Source organism: Psammomys obesus, unplaced genomic scaffold (assembly GCF_907164565.1).
Source record: "Psammomys obesus unplaced genomic scaffold, mPsaObe1.curated_primary_1811, whole genome shotgun sequence".
Taxonomy (NCBI): Eukaryota; Metazoa; Chordata; class Mammalia; order Rodentia; family Muridae; genus Psammomys; species Psammomys obesus.
Genome location: NW_026585987.1, coordinates 6,396,856 through 6,412,202, shown reverse-complemented (window position 1 = coordinate 6,412,202; position 15,347 = coordinate 6,396,856). Strand labels below are relative to the sequence as shown.

Below are 15,347 nucleotides of genomic sequence, written 5' to 3'. Positions count from 1 at the left end.
AAATAAAATAAAATAAAATAAAATAAAATAAAATAAAATAAAATAAAATAAAATAAAAATTTCTGATGTTTCTTGTTATCTCTGAAAAATGACCTATTTGGTCATTTGGTCGAAGAAAAATTTTCATTTCTGATTGAGCAAATATTGATATTGCATAAATTTTATGTTAAAATCTTCTGGCCAGGCAATTGTGGCACACACCTTTAATTTCAGCACTAGGGAGGCAGAGGCAGATGGATCTCTGAGTTTGAGGCCAGCCTGGTATGCAAAACTAGTACCAGAATAGTCAAAGCTAGGCAGAGAGAAACCTTGTCTTCAAAAACCAAAACCAAACAAATAAGCAAGCAAGCAAGCAAAAAACAAAAACCCTTCTTTGATACTGTTTTAAATGGGTTGAATTTTTAAAAGAAACACTGTTTTGTTATACCTAGTTGGACACATGAGTGAAACATTTTGTATTTCAAATGCATGCATGCAAGGCAACAGCTATAATGAAGGTAGTTTCTACCTCTCAGTTTGTTTTCCAGTTAGCAATGGCTTGTTTTGTAACTGCAGAAAGATTTAGATGGGTAAGCCAATGATATTAAAGGTTCTAATTAACCATAAAACAGCATTAAATTTCCAACTGCCGTGCTTTTGCATACTAATTTACTTAAGCGTATCTAAGAGATACCCAAACTTTGATTCTTATTCCAAATTGAATGCACATGCACTAGAAATAGAGAAACAAAAATAAATCTTAAGAAATACAAGCAGTTGGCTAACACATAACAGAGGCACCTTCTGGAAATCTGAGAGATCAGTTACATACATCCGCATATCTGGGAGGAACACCATAAAGAGCTGTTCTTTTTTTTTCTTCAGGAATAACAAAAGTGAATTAGACATAGCATCCTCAACTTTCATTTTACGCCCGAGTTTTCACCATGTCTGAGAGTCCACATAAACTTTACCATTTCTTCTAACCTCTAGGGAAATGCAGCTGTCCCTTTAAGATGTCTATGGTTCAGACCATGGGGACAGTTCCAAGTTTGTAAGGTAATATTATGAGTAGAAAGAGTTCATCCTTTTCCTTTCCAAATACTTAACCATCCATAGGTAACTCCGAGATGAATTTTATGTTATTTTAATTTCACTGAAGCATCTGATATTAGTCATGAGAACATTTTCCGGGGTAAAAAATTTCCCTCTAAATAAAGGTTTAAATGATGTCACTTTGGGTTTCAGATATTAGAAATAAACCAACCATGTTCTTCATGATGGGACTACAAATAAAATCTATTAAAACTGCAAAGAGAACCAAAGTGTTTACAAATTCTGGTGATTGCAAGATGTGGTCTCATTGTCTCTAATGGCAACATTAGGAAGCAGAATGTTGTAAAGTAATATTTTCAGTTTACATAGGAATTGTTTACCTGAGATCTTAGTGTGAAATGTAAAAACCATTTTTTTTGGCCTTGTTACTCAATGTCCAAGACATTTAGACATCTGACTTTCATATTCCAAATGGTGACAGTTTCAATGACAAAGTTTGCGCAAAGCTTATTTTTTTATAAATTTGTATCTGTTTAGCCCTGTTAATTACCCACTGCAACTGGAGTTTAGAATTATCCAGGAACAAGAGTCAGTTGGATGGCCAGTGTAAGATAACTAAGTAATAGTTTGCTCACCCTTAGAGAAAATATTCACAAAGATGACATTGAAATATCACCTAGAAGCATCAGCCTTCACCCAAAGAATTGAAACAAAAGCATTAAACAGTGCAGCAAAGTCATAAAATTATAGGAAAATGAGTCTGCTTTATATCTCTTTGTATGTTTGGAAAAGGCCAAGTGTCTTTTGTGTTTGAGGCAAAGACTGGCCGCTACTAATTTTTCTTTTTGAAAGTTTTTTTTTTTTTTTTTTTTTTTTCTGTGATCAGTAACAGAGTCAACATAATTGGCATCATTCATCACTTTCGTCTTGGCTTTCTGAGTTTGATGAGCTGTCCAGATTTGGTCCCTTGTGAGCCATTGATGACTGTGTCCTTGTAGTCCATAGATGTATAGCGTTCCTAGGGTCGAAACTGCTAATGTCTGGAGAGTTCAGCTGAATGATTAGGATGTCCGTCATGCTTTCAGCCATGATTTTCTCATCCACACGTAAGTGGGTGAGCTTCGTCCGCCTATACCCTCGTTCTGGTTCTGCTGAACTTGCAGGGAGGGCCAGCACTAAGTCTACAAGTGTCAGAATATTTGGATACTTATGGGAGTAAACGGAGTTTACAAACTCCCAGGTCAGCTTTCGAATGTTCTGAAACCTAGGAGGGAAGATGAAGGAAAAGAAAGGCTGAGAGACCTAACTTTTACCCACTTACTGATACATGTGACTATTTAGTTTGCCTTCTTACTGACCTGCCATATATTTCTAATTTTAACATGCTCCATTCAGCATCTACTTCATCAGTTTTCACATTGGCAGCTTCTAGAACTGGTTTATAATGTGAAATCAGGATGGATATCTCTTTTTTTCCAAATTCTGTAATCCATGCAGATAAATAAAAATGTCACATACCTAAAATGAAGGCATGCAATCAAAGTAGAGAGAGATCAGAGATATTGGCGCCTATGGGTTACCTTGATTTATCTTCATAGGCCACATTTTAAAGCTTCCAATCATAGTTGCTCTCACCACATCTAGGCTGGCATCTCTGAAACAGCCTTGCAACCTCTTGATAAGATGTGTTAAAACCACTGTTCTCACAGCAGAAATGCTTGCTTTTCCCCTGAGGCAGTAACTGTGAAAGTGTGAGGCTGAATCCACCCTGCGTTCTTTTGGCCCTGGTCTGGGAGAAGATCACCCAAATAAAGAATTAAATGAAAGCATAACAGGAAAACAATATCCTAAGTCAAATCATCTACCTTGGCAGACCCTCAGAGGTCCTCAACCTTTCACCTTGATTGATAGATCTGAAGCAGTTCCAGTGTTGACTCCAAGGCAGCAAATACATCTGCAATTGAAGAATTTCTGTTCTGACTGGCGTGGGACAGAACACTAAGGACACTAAGGATGTCTGTTAAGAAATGTGCAAATTTGATGATATCAGCTTGGAGAATGAGATCTAGAAGTTCTTTGGCTTTCTGTTGACTTTTGTCATTTTGGCCTTTATCTGCCTGTAACACAAGTTGGGAACGGTGTTTGGGGTCTTCTCTTATATTAAAAATCTTACTCCAAAAAAAAAAAGTTTCAGTAACATTATTTCGTGATATACTGAAAATTTTATTTCAAAATTACTTACTGAATGCAGATGCTGAACGATTGCTGGGTATCCTCTGAGGAAGTTCTGGAGGGCTGCCTGTAGTTCAGGAAGCCACCTCCTGCCTCCTATCGGAGGAGGCATCACAGGTCGGAGATGGAGGCCTCTGAAGGCTGTCATCAGAGAACTCTTAAGAAGAGGAGATTTGCGATACAAGCGATAAATATTGGTAAGGAGTGCCTCGAGGTCATTGTACAAGGGCACACTGTGGAGCACTGCTCTGTAAGACAGTTCTAGGCGGTGTGCAAGGCAATACACACTTTGCACACACGGCTGTATTGCTCTCAAGAGCAGGGCCACTCTGTCCTCCTCCTCTATTCCAGGGGAGTCATCGCTTCCAAAACCAACCAACTTCCTTGCCCAGTCTTTGCCTGACAGCTGAAGCTGAAGATTCCTCTCTAGAGTTTTCTCAATAGCATGTTTGATTGTCCAAGGGTCTCTTTGTTCTACTGACTGCATCCCGACAATCTGACATTCCACTTTCCCTGTATGTGCAAACTGAACATAGACCACCTTGGCTTCCTTGGTTAGACTGTCTGCAATTCCATCAATGATGACAGAGAAAAATTTACTTTTTTCTAGTTTTTCTCTTAGTCTTTTTCTTTCTACTTCAGCAATGAAATGTATAAATGTTCTTGCTGATTTGTTAGTTCTGAAGACTGGGCCAATATCAACACCCTTCATATCATCCAACTTACACATCCAAATAAAATCTTTGAGGGGACGTCCGGTCTTTGCGAGAGCATGGCATGATCTAAATAAGTTCTCCATTCTCCCGAGAGTCACTTTGCTCATGGTTCTGACCATCCGCTCGGTGGCACCTCTGTCCACGGGAGAACCGCTTGTTGTTTCCATCAGTGATGCCATGGTGTGGGCTTCACTGAGGTGATGTGCGCTGAGAAACTGAGCCTTGAAGTTGTCTGTGCCATAGATAAAACCCACTTGACTGCCCCCTGATTTTACCCCGTGCTTGCGACACAGGATACAGAACATAACGTTTAATAGCTCATCATATACAAGCCAAGGGTATTTTTTTAGCCAAATTTTCAAAAACTGGTGATTTCTTTCTGGTAGGTGGTAGTCAACTTTACATGACTTTTTCTGCCTTTTGGTGACTGGAATCATGGCATCTGAAGTGTGTTTGCCTTAAAAACAATAACAACAACAACAACAAAACTCCACATGATTATTTAAGAACTCCTCCCATCATGTCTCTTCCCATCCACATCTGCCTCTCAAATACATTATATATTACTTATGTAATATATATAAGTATAATATAGTATATAGTTAATGAGTATTTCTCATATATAATATATAACACATACATATACAATATACATTATGTATAATATGATGAACACAATTGTTGCTCATATGCAAAGAAATATAGAAATATAGGACTAATCATTTTGGCCTGGGCAACCTACTTATCAGGCAACTTGCCCTGAAGAAAACAGACTTCCCTTTTTGATAACCACAGACTGTAGCTCCTCAGCTGGGGTGGCAGGGCTTTTTCAGGGCCCCTTTCTCTGTCTATGGTGCAGTGTTGGCTGGTGTGGTCTTGTGCAGGCCCTCTATAGGCAAGATAGCATTGAGAGTTCATGGGTTCAGCCTCCCTGTCATAGCCAGAAAACACAATTTCACTGCAGTCTTCCCAGACCCCTGACTGTCCCAGTATGCTTGTATTTTTCCCACACTCAGTAACAGTCCATTTGTATTTTGGAATCATGGGAGCAGCATGAGTAAGCACCCAGTGAATTAGGGAGCCCCTCTTCCCAGTGACCTACAAGGAATCATCCATGAACATTTTCCCAGAACAGGAAGGGAGGGACTGTTTTCTATAACAGTCACTGGGGTAGTGTGGTCTTTATTTGTCTTGCCCTTTACTAGAATTTTCTGCAGATTGATTGACTTTATCTACTTCAACCTCAACTGTATGGTTAGAGTCAGTTCTTTCTGAAGTCTTTTTTTTTTGTCAAATGATTGTCACTTGATCTTGGTAAACCCATTTAATTCTCTTTGCCTCATTGATTCCTTTGTAAAATTATATTAGTGTTTATAAAATTATTATGAAGATTAAAGTTAGTAACATATTTAAAGAAAAAATTTGAATGAACAGAAATCTTCATCTAAACAATGGACAGAAGTTTAGGAAATAGTGTTTAAAGTGATATATGCTAAACTGTCCTCACTTGTTCAATATACAGTCTAGACATGTATCAAATACCACACTATCCCAGAAATATGAACAGTTTTCACACAGCAATTTTAAAAATGAGATACAAAACATGCTACTAACAATGGGACATGTAAACATGCTGTATCGTATTACTTTCCACAAGGGAGTAACCTATAGTTTAAATACAAATCTGTGTAGACTACGGATCACTCTCAATAATAATAGTGAATAAAAGAGGCCACATCAAAGCTTACAAGTTGATTTGTTTCATGTGTTTATGTAATGAAGAAACCATGTGGGAACATTTTGCATATGGGAATACATAAATAACTGCTGTTAGGCTAGCCATTCATCACCTGGAAGGAGAGAGGAGGAGCAGTTACCTAAGAGCACAGAAACTAGCTGATCTGAGCTGTGCGCTGCCCTCATAGGTGTGTCCAATTGACAACAATTAACTCACGTGTCCCTTTTCAGTGTGCATCATGCAGAAATTAGCTCTTTAAAGCTACTTATGTATGTAGCATAGAACAATTGGAAAATGCATAAAACAGAAAATCAGTGCTCTACAAGCAACAAAAAAGTTAAATATGATTTGTAAGTAATATTTTAAAAAGTGTAAAGCAACTGTGGGTGTGGTATAATTACAACGATTATAGATCCAGGGTAATTTATGAAGTTAGGAGAGATGAACAAAGGTCAGGCAGACACTCAGGGAGAACAATGTAAGCATTTGTAGCCCAACTCCTGGAAATGGTAAATAATTCTGTGCTGAGATCCCTGAGATGCATTAAAAAAAAATCATTGCTTTCCCTTTTCTTTTTGAATAGCAAAAACATTGACAATGAACATTACTTGAGCTCAGGATACCAAACACCGAGATTAAGTATTTCACATATATTTTAAAATAACATACAGGATGCATATATTTTTTTCAATGGAGTGTTTTTTGTTCATGATATGGTTAAACTTAGACAATCATTAACTTTCAAAAACCCCACATCTCACATAGAGCGCTGCACCTTTTGTCTAAATGACAATAGTTATCTGTGGAAGGGTTAGTTCTCCAGATGAGAGTGTGTTGGGGGTGGAAGACACTCCTCTGATAAAGACCAGTCATCTAATTTTCTGCAGATACGACTGTGGAAGGAAATACAGTCCAGTTTCCTGACCATTCACTCAACATCCATCCTCCTCTACTTTTTGCAATGTATTTTCTGAAGTTTGTTCCTCTAAATTTAAATACACTCTGTAGCCTTGTCACCAAATCATTCCATGCTTCCATAGATTTGCTAAATTTTTTCTACATTTCTTTTCTGGACCAGCCTTGCTCACTGCATACCAATTCTTGACTTTGCACTCCTGGACACTTAGCTAAATTTCATATTCTTGTCTCATAATTAACCCACTGCCTTATATTACACTTTTCTTTGCCTATCTTTTCAAGTCATACTCTACCCTCCCCCATAGCAAATGGCTTTCTCTTAATGACGCTTAAAAAAAAAAAAAGTTTAGCTATACTGACTTTCCTCCTTCCCTTTCAATTCTCTTGTGGTGGTTTGAATAAAAATGGCCCCCTAGGCTCATATATTTAGTTTATGCTTCATTATCAGGGAGTGGCACTACCTGAGGATTAGGACATTTGGCCTTATTAGAAGAAACCGAACCCAGTCTCTGCCTCTGTCTTTATCTCTGTCTCTGTCTCTGCTGCCTGTGGAGACAGATGTAGAACTCTTAGCTACTTCCTTAGCACCATGTCTGCTTGTGTGCTGTCATTCTTCCCACCATGATAATGAACTTAACCTCTAAAACTGTAAGCAAACCCCAATTAAATGCTTTTTTTTGGAAGTGTTGGCATGACAATAGTTTCTCTTTACAGAAACAGAACAGTGATAAGATATCTCTCTTGCTGTTTCATCATTGTCTGACAATGATCATTCTCTATTATATTCAGAAAAAGATAAATTTTATCAGTAGACACACTTTTATTTCAATTTTTCCAGAGTTCATCTGTTGATGAAATAAATGCATTTGCTTTTTAGTTTTAAATGCTTAGTTGGAATCTAAACTTTGACTCTGAGGATATAGTAAAGAATATAATAGTCACCATGAATACTAGAATCACTTTTGAAAGGAATTGTGAAAGGCTTATAATTTTTAAAAGTCCACTTCCACCTACTTAAATGCCTCTAAATGCTTTTTGTTAGGCTACTAAATGGAACAGTTTCCTCTTAGTCATCATCCTGAAGGTGTAACTTAAATCATGCATTATTTTAGAATTGTATACCTACCTATCTTTTTCTTTTAAATGTAAAAAAATATAACATGTACAAAATGAACAATGTCGTCAGTTCAAAATGAAATGATGTGATAAAGGGCACTGTAGGAGCTGACACGTCAGTGTATGCATTCACCCAAGCAAACACATGTGCGTCTTGCCACGCATTGGCCTTGTCAAGGAGCTTTACAGACTACAGAATGAATCATCACTGTTATTGTCAATACTTTCTATGGATTTTTGAAAATGCTGGGACTAATTTTCAAAAAGTGAGATTGTGATTATATTAAAGCTCATTGACTATCTCTAGAAAAAAGACACAATTTTCCAATAATGAGGACATTTAAGGAAAGTAAAATAACCCTATTTATGAGAGACAACTTAGTTCCCACATAAGATGAAGGGACTATGAATTATCAGAGTCCAAAATGTACATGGCCACAGACACACTGCTTAATTGCTCTGTGACTGATCGTTCAATCCCAATGATTCTAGGCGGTCTGAATCACCTAGCATAGAAATTAGTGGGCTCATTACAGAAAACACAAAACTGTAATGACAAAATGTAAAGGGATTCAAAATTTGTGTGAAAAAAACAACATATGCATTCATATAAGCAAATTAATTAGGCAAGTATATGCCAGTAACTCATTTGGTTCTACTCAATCTATAAAGCATTGAAAGAAAAGGCAGTTCCAAGAGGGACATCTTCACCTCCTAGTATCCCTCCACTGGCTAGACAGAAACACAAACTTGGGATCCCCAACACATCTCTACTTAGGAGTATGCACAAAGAGTATCTGCAAACTGTCAGGTAGAGTCAAGCTTACCAGTGTGTCTCCGAGAGAGGAGGAAGACAGGAGAAAAGAGTTACCAGGGATGGCCACTGCCCATGAGCACATTGCTCCACCGCTTGACTGACAGTCACGGGGACTCTCCTGCCTGCTTAATTCAGATCAATGTTGTGCCAAGCAAATATCTGGCAAAACTAGAACAGAGCAAAGTCTTCTTGCAGAACCCTGTGCCCCTACAGAACTCATTTGTCTCTGGCCATGTGATGGCCACTGGATGCAATTTCAGTCATCTTTGTGTTCCACCGGCAGCGATTCCCTTCTTACCTTTAGGCACCATATCTAAGAACTGCTCCCGAAGACTGTCAAGCTGTTTGATTGTTAGGCTGCTGTTTTCTTCCTTTTCTATGGGTGGAGGGCGGATTGGTGGGGGAGCATCTGGGAAGACTTTTATGTCTCCGTTGATATAGAAGTCTTCTTGGCTTAAATAAATTTCATTTTGAATTTTTGTAGCTGTTTCAATGTAGTAGCGAGCTACTTCAGTCAATTTCTCTATACTGAAAATAGTAAAATGAACAGGCTGATCTCCATTGAAGATATTAAGCTAATAATTTAATAAGACACACAAATAGTCACACACACAAAACATCTAACATTATAGGGTAAGTTAGATGATTCTATAGGGATTTAAAACTTTTAACTTATATTTAGCAGGGTGCAAATTAGTAAAGATAAAAAGCAAAATATTATCTTACTAAGTATGTAATATAGTTCAGTTTAATGCAAAGCTGAACAAGAATAAGGCCTGTTAAATTTGTTTTTTTTTTTAAGTTTATTATTTATAATTTATACGTTATTCTGCCTACAGGCCAGAAGAGGGTACCAGATTTCATTATAGGTGGTCATGAACCATCATGTGTTTGCTGGGAATTGAACTGAGGACCTTTGGAAGAACAGCTAGTGCTCTTAACCTCTGAGCCATGTCTCCAACCCCCTAAATTTGGTTTTATTAGTATTGAAATATACTTTCCTACATAAGAAAGATTACACCAAATGTTAGATTATTTTTCAGAATAAGCTAATGTGGCATATGACAGTTTAATAACTGTTTAGAACTGTTTCTTTGGAAACAGGATAAATTATAAGGTGATTTGCTTGTTAACTTCTGGAAAATTAAAAACAACTTTTCTCCAGCTTTATCTCAAAGGATTTAATGTTACCTAAGACATATTGGCAGTGTAGCCCCTGGCACACAAAATCTGAAGCTGGATGTGTACCAATGAAAGGGTTACCATGGTACAGAAGAAATAGCAACGGGCCCCAGGGTCTCATCGAGAGCTTGTGCTTGACTTGGTCCTCTGCTAAGTCATGGGTCTGTTAGTGCTTTATCTTTGAAACGAAACCACTGACATTTACTCCCTCCTTTGTAATGGTTTACAAGAAAACACAGATCATGGATATAAAGAGTTGGGTAATAGTTAATGGCCTGGACATTATATATGATTAAGTGTACAGCCACTGGAATAAGGACAAGATCTTGTCTTGATCTCTTGAAGATGGAACAGTATGAGAAAATGCATACTTATTCTCTCTGTACGGCGAGAAACAAATATTTGTATACTAACACTTAAAAAAATGTTCTTGTCCTTGAAAAGGCCCTTGAATTCAACTCATAAATGCTCTTTGTGAATTCCCATAGAGTATTTGCTAATTAGATTGTGATTTGGACTGAGTATTTGCTAATTAGATTGTGATTTGGACTGTTCTGGTGCTGGGGGGGAGGGGAATACACAGGAAGACTATCACATAGATCCTGAATCCATGTGACTAAAGGGTGTCTCCACATTGGCTGAGATGTGGCCAGAACCACAATACCAGGTGACTGTGCGTCCCCTAGTGGAGGGTCACTATGAGGAACTTCAATAGAGAAGAAAAAAAAAAGTCAAGGAAAAATAAATTTGGAGTTCAAAGGGATGTGACAGTCCCTCTCTGTGTCTCTTTCTCATCAGAAGTAGTTTTTTTAATGTCATGTTTTGTGATTTCTTGTGGTCAGAGTACATCACATTATAGATTCAGAAGGTGAACATATACACAACACAAATATGAAAAGTATGAGTACATCACACAGAATTAATATCCGTATATACTTGATAGACAGTTGGGAGGAAGCTAGGAATCCTAAGAACTCAGGTGAAACACTTTCATTTCTAAGTGGCAGACTAGGGCCACAAATCACTGCAAAGCTAACAGTGATTGACTTCCTGCCCACTAGTAATATTCTGTGACATACATGATGGTAGCAAGAATACCAGACAGAAATGAGTGTGTCTGGATGTTTTTTAATTTCCTACTGTGGGACAACGCTGAACAACTGGGCTGAAGATTTTAACAGTGAAACTTTCACGATGAGACTAAAGAAAGCCAGACACAAAAGCTGCTTACAGATAGTAATTTCTGTTTCTGAGAACATTTGCCATTTCATGCCCATTCTCACACAGCTGCAGAACTCGCAGCAAATGTTCGCAATCTACCCTATAATACACACATGCAGCTCGAGCCAAGACTGGTGCAATAGCCTGCCTGGAGCCTTTTTTTGTAAATAAAGCTGATGAGCGCCAGGCACTCCTGCCTGGTACTCACTTGTGGATAATTTGGGAATTCCAGTCTTCTGGATTTAAATTATCTGTAATATTAACATGCAGACTGAAGAGTGAAAACTAAACACCTGAAGTGGAAATGATATTGCAACAGAGCCTTCTGATATGCAGTTTACTGCCAGAAAACTACACACACACACGAGAGAGAGAGAGAGAGAGAGAGAGAGAGAGAGAGAGAGAGAGGTGAGCTTACACACACAGACACACCAACACACATATCACGTGTGTGTTTGTGTGTAATTTAAGTCTGTGGACATTTTGTTAAATTTTGCATTTCTGGCATTTAGTATGGTTTTTCTTTTAGTTGTGGAGAACCTTACCTGGCCATTTCATTCAAGTATCTCTTACCAAGCCACTTCTCCATGAGCCTGAAGACATCAATCACCTTTGTTACTAACTCTTCAAGGATAGTCAAAGTTTTTGACTTTATTAGTTCAAGTCGAAATTGCGTGGCTGCTTCTATTTTAAAGAGAAACTGGATGTAAGTTAAATAAACTGAACTCAGAAAGGGAAATATTATGCTTTCCTGTTCATATGGAATTTGTATTTTAAAAATACATGAAAACAGAGTGAAAGCTATTTAAAAAGAGGAAACATATGAAAGGGGATCAAGAGAGGGGATCAAGAGAGGGGATCAAGAGAGAGTAATGATGGATAGACATGACCAAAATATGTTTTTGCATGTATGAAATGATCATAATGAAACCTCTTCTTCTGTAAAATTAATATACACAAATAAGTAAAAGCGAAAAGTGTATTTTAACGTATTATATATACATGCATTTTACCATGAAACAAATTCCCTTTTTATGTCACTCTTGTGTCTGAAGTTTCATTTAATTCATCAATATAAGTACGGTGGACTCTATCTCAGAGCAAAGCAAAATCAAATGTGTAGTAAAGTCTTTTGAGGGTTTAAACTAAAGTTACTCGTGAGCTTTAATAAGTGTGGTGCCTGGGAGATCAGGTATTGATTCTTCCTTACCCACACTATAGTTGTATGTGCTTTCTTTCCCTTCTGTTCCCACGTCAATCCCAAATCCATCTCTGCAGTACTCAGGGCCATGAGTCATCAGCTCCCAGCATCATGCCCGAGCAATCTGCTTAGGTTTCATTACCACCCAGCTTCCACAGGAAAAGGACCTTTTTGCTGTTGAGGCAGGATCTGGCTTCCCAAGTTACTCCTTCATGAGCCCTCATTGAATAGTTTTTATATCTTCTTTGCTTTGGCACATACCTTTGCTCTCTAGTCCTGCCCCCAGCTTGTCTCATTTTTCCATACTGGTTCAGCCCACATTAGTTCTGGGAAGTCTTTCTTTGTGCCTTTCCACCTTGTCCCATAAGCCTCTTTCCAACATCACAGGTTGTTATAAGTGATTGCTTATATCTCCCTTCTTCTGCCTTTATTACTGTTCTGCTTTGCTTTTCTAAAGCTCATGGATATGCAACCATCAAAGGAGAGAGCCTGCAGTAAAAAGCTTGATAACTTTTGTAACTTGAGGAATTGAATTTTATCTCATTGAGGATCTTGTATCATGTGAATTCAAAGATGCAGTGCACTGGAAAACTGTGGAATCGGGTGTGAACAGACATTGAGGAGAGAAAAATATGTTCTATTCTCCAGATGCCTCCCAGCTCCCTGAGTTCAGGTTTTTCTGTTGGATTTTGGCAACAGGTGGTGGTGGGTGGAGGGGTGAAGCGAGAGAAGAGGAGAAAAGCGGGAGCTGGGAAACATCCTTAATTACTGTTTCCCTGTTAAAAATCTTCTAGTTGCCTCAATATGATGGTTTTCATGTGCTAGGCTCAGAGAGGAAAACCCCAAACACAACCCCTCTCCTGAACCCCCCAAAATGGCAGGTTCATTGACTTGGTCCAAAATGACATTCTTGGCTCAGTTCAAGCTGGGCTATAGGAGGATTGTTGGTGGAGAGACAAAAGCTCATCATTCCTTGGGAACCTTTCAAAATAAATAGCTCCTATGCTATTACAGTAGCCAAAGCTTGGTTTTATGTTCAAATGAAAAACTATATGAATTGTGTGTTTTCAGTGTTTCTGCTGAGTTCTGAGACTCAACTGGAGGCTACTAATGAGCCCCGACTGGGTCTTTCGGCTACTGGTTTACTCTCTATTGACAGCACAGTCTTACTTGATTCCCCCTCCTACCTTCCATCTGCAAGGCAGCAAGATGTTCTTCCTTTATCCTGAGCTTCAGTTCATTTTTCCTTTCTATTTCAGCCACTTCCTCAGGTGATATCGTGACGGGACTGACATCTGCCACAGGTGGTGATTTACCTGAAAGGTAACTAAAATGTGGTGAGTCAGTTCCCAACATACGAGGTTATGAACAGGACACGTGGACAATATGATCACATAGCAAAACCTGTACAGTCAAAAACTGTGAGGGATTTTGAAACAAGAAACCTTGGACTCCTTGGGGATGGGCAGTGAAGTGTTTACAATCTTTCATTGAGGATTCTGTGAGCTTTTTTTTTTTTTTTTTTTTTGGCTGCATTCATAAAAAATGTGTGTCACATCTTAAGAAGAAAACAAGGTATGTAGCATGTGTAGAAGTGATTACAGAATAAAAAAAATATGATGAAAATCAAGGTTTGAGGACAAAAATTAGCCAAGTTCATTACACCGTAGTTGACAGTAGATATTGGCCTCTGGCAGAATTACTACTTCTTAAGGGATTTCTTAAATTTGAAAGTGGTTTTCAGTTTTATTTTTATTTTTCTAAGAAAAGATCAACAATTAAATCAAAAAATATGGCTGAAATGTAGTAATGCTCACAAATAGTTATCCAAATTAATTATTATTATTTTTTTAATTTGTGCCCACCTACAAGCATTTCAGTGACTACATAAACGGATTGGAAATTAGGAGTTTGTAGATGTCTGTTGAGAATCTACCCAAAGCAGTGTGATGTTATTTCAGGCCCAGTTTTGAATTTCTGTACAGGTCAATGATTATTCTTGGTGGTATGGTCACAAGGGGCTCAAATGTGAAGGAAAAGGAAGTAGAGTAAGGAACCGAGGGGTGATTTGCTGTACTAAGAGATGAATGTATAGATTACAAATAAAGGAGAGATTAGCCTCTGCATATGTCTTATCATTAAAGACTGGACTTGGCCACTTACCCCAATGAAGTAAACAAATGTTTCCCTGAAGTGCTAAAACTTTTACTGATTAGAACATGAGATGAACTAAAGCAGCCTGTTCTTTACCAATACATTTCGTCTCCTCTTTGATACAAGGCTCACCACCACCCTTTGCTTATTTTCAGTGTGCCCCCTCCCCCCCTTTTTGGCAATCATCATAATCATCATAGAGTATTTTCCCCACAGTAGGTGCTTAATAAACACACTGTAGCAATCTGTCCATGGGGCGACTTTCCTCACATGTTTTCCACTTTTCCTTTCTTGCCTCAAATGACATAAAAAAAAAAAGTCCACATAGAAACATTGAGAGGAAAAACACAACATTTGTGCTGTTGCTTAAAGTCAGCGGGGGTCTCTCTCAGCCTATTTTCTCTGTTGTTCTCCTTTCATGACTCTTAGGCAAAGATTTAGGTAGGAGTGTTCCAACAGAGAACAATTTTCTTAGATTTGAGGGCCCCTGAGACTTTCAGAGAGCCTTTTAACTTCTGCAGCAGACATCCCCGGATATGAGCCCTAATAAGGTAAAAGCTGCCTTTGAAATATATCTGCTGGTTTTTTTAATTAAATTTTTATTATTTTTTTATATTAGTTACAGTTTATTTACTTTGTATCCCAGCCGTAGTCCCCTCCCTCATTCTCTCCAAATCCCACCCTTCCTCCCTCATCTCCTTCCTGCCCCTCTCTAAGTCCGCTAATGGGGGAGATCCTCCTTCCCTTCCATCTGATCCTAGCTTATCAGGTCTCTTCAGGACTGGCTGCCATGTCCTCCTCTGTGGCCTACATTTGCTATTTGCTTAAACAAATTAGATGGTGCTGATATGCAATGTGGTTTGCCAACACAACCACAGCCTGTTGACACTTAGGTCTATAATTTAAAACAATGACTAGCATCCAAATGGCCTAGAAGCTAACAAGGCCTGGTTAATGGCTTGTTTCCCACCAAGAAGAGGATTGAAGTGATGTGGGGACTGGGTCCCAGCGCCATGA

General features: G+C 38.3%; 1 protein-coding gene across 1 annotated transcript in view; it reads right to left on the bottom strand.

The window, feature by feature from the left end:
* Positions 1 to 15,347, bottom strand: part of Spef2 (sperm flagellar 2) — a 209,068-nt gene that overhangs the window by 22,329 nt on the left and 171,392 nt on the right. The window contains exons 28-30 of the mRNA XM_055601065.1: positions 13,364 to 13,492; positions 11,521 to 11,659; positions 8,871 to 9,100 (exon numbers count right to left, since the gene is read on the bottom strand). Coding sequence (XP_055457040.1) covers positions 8,871 to 9,100; positions 11,521 to 11,659; positions 13,364 to 13,492 — 498 coding nt within the window. The remainder of the gene's footprint in view (positions 1 to 8,870; positions 9,101 to 11,520; positions 11,660 to 13,363; positions 13,493 to 15,347) is intronic.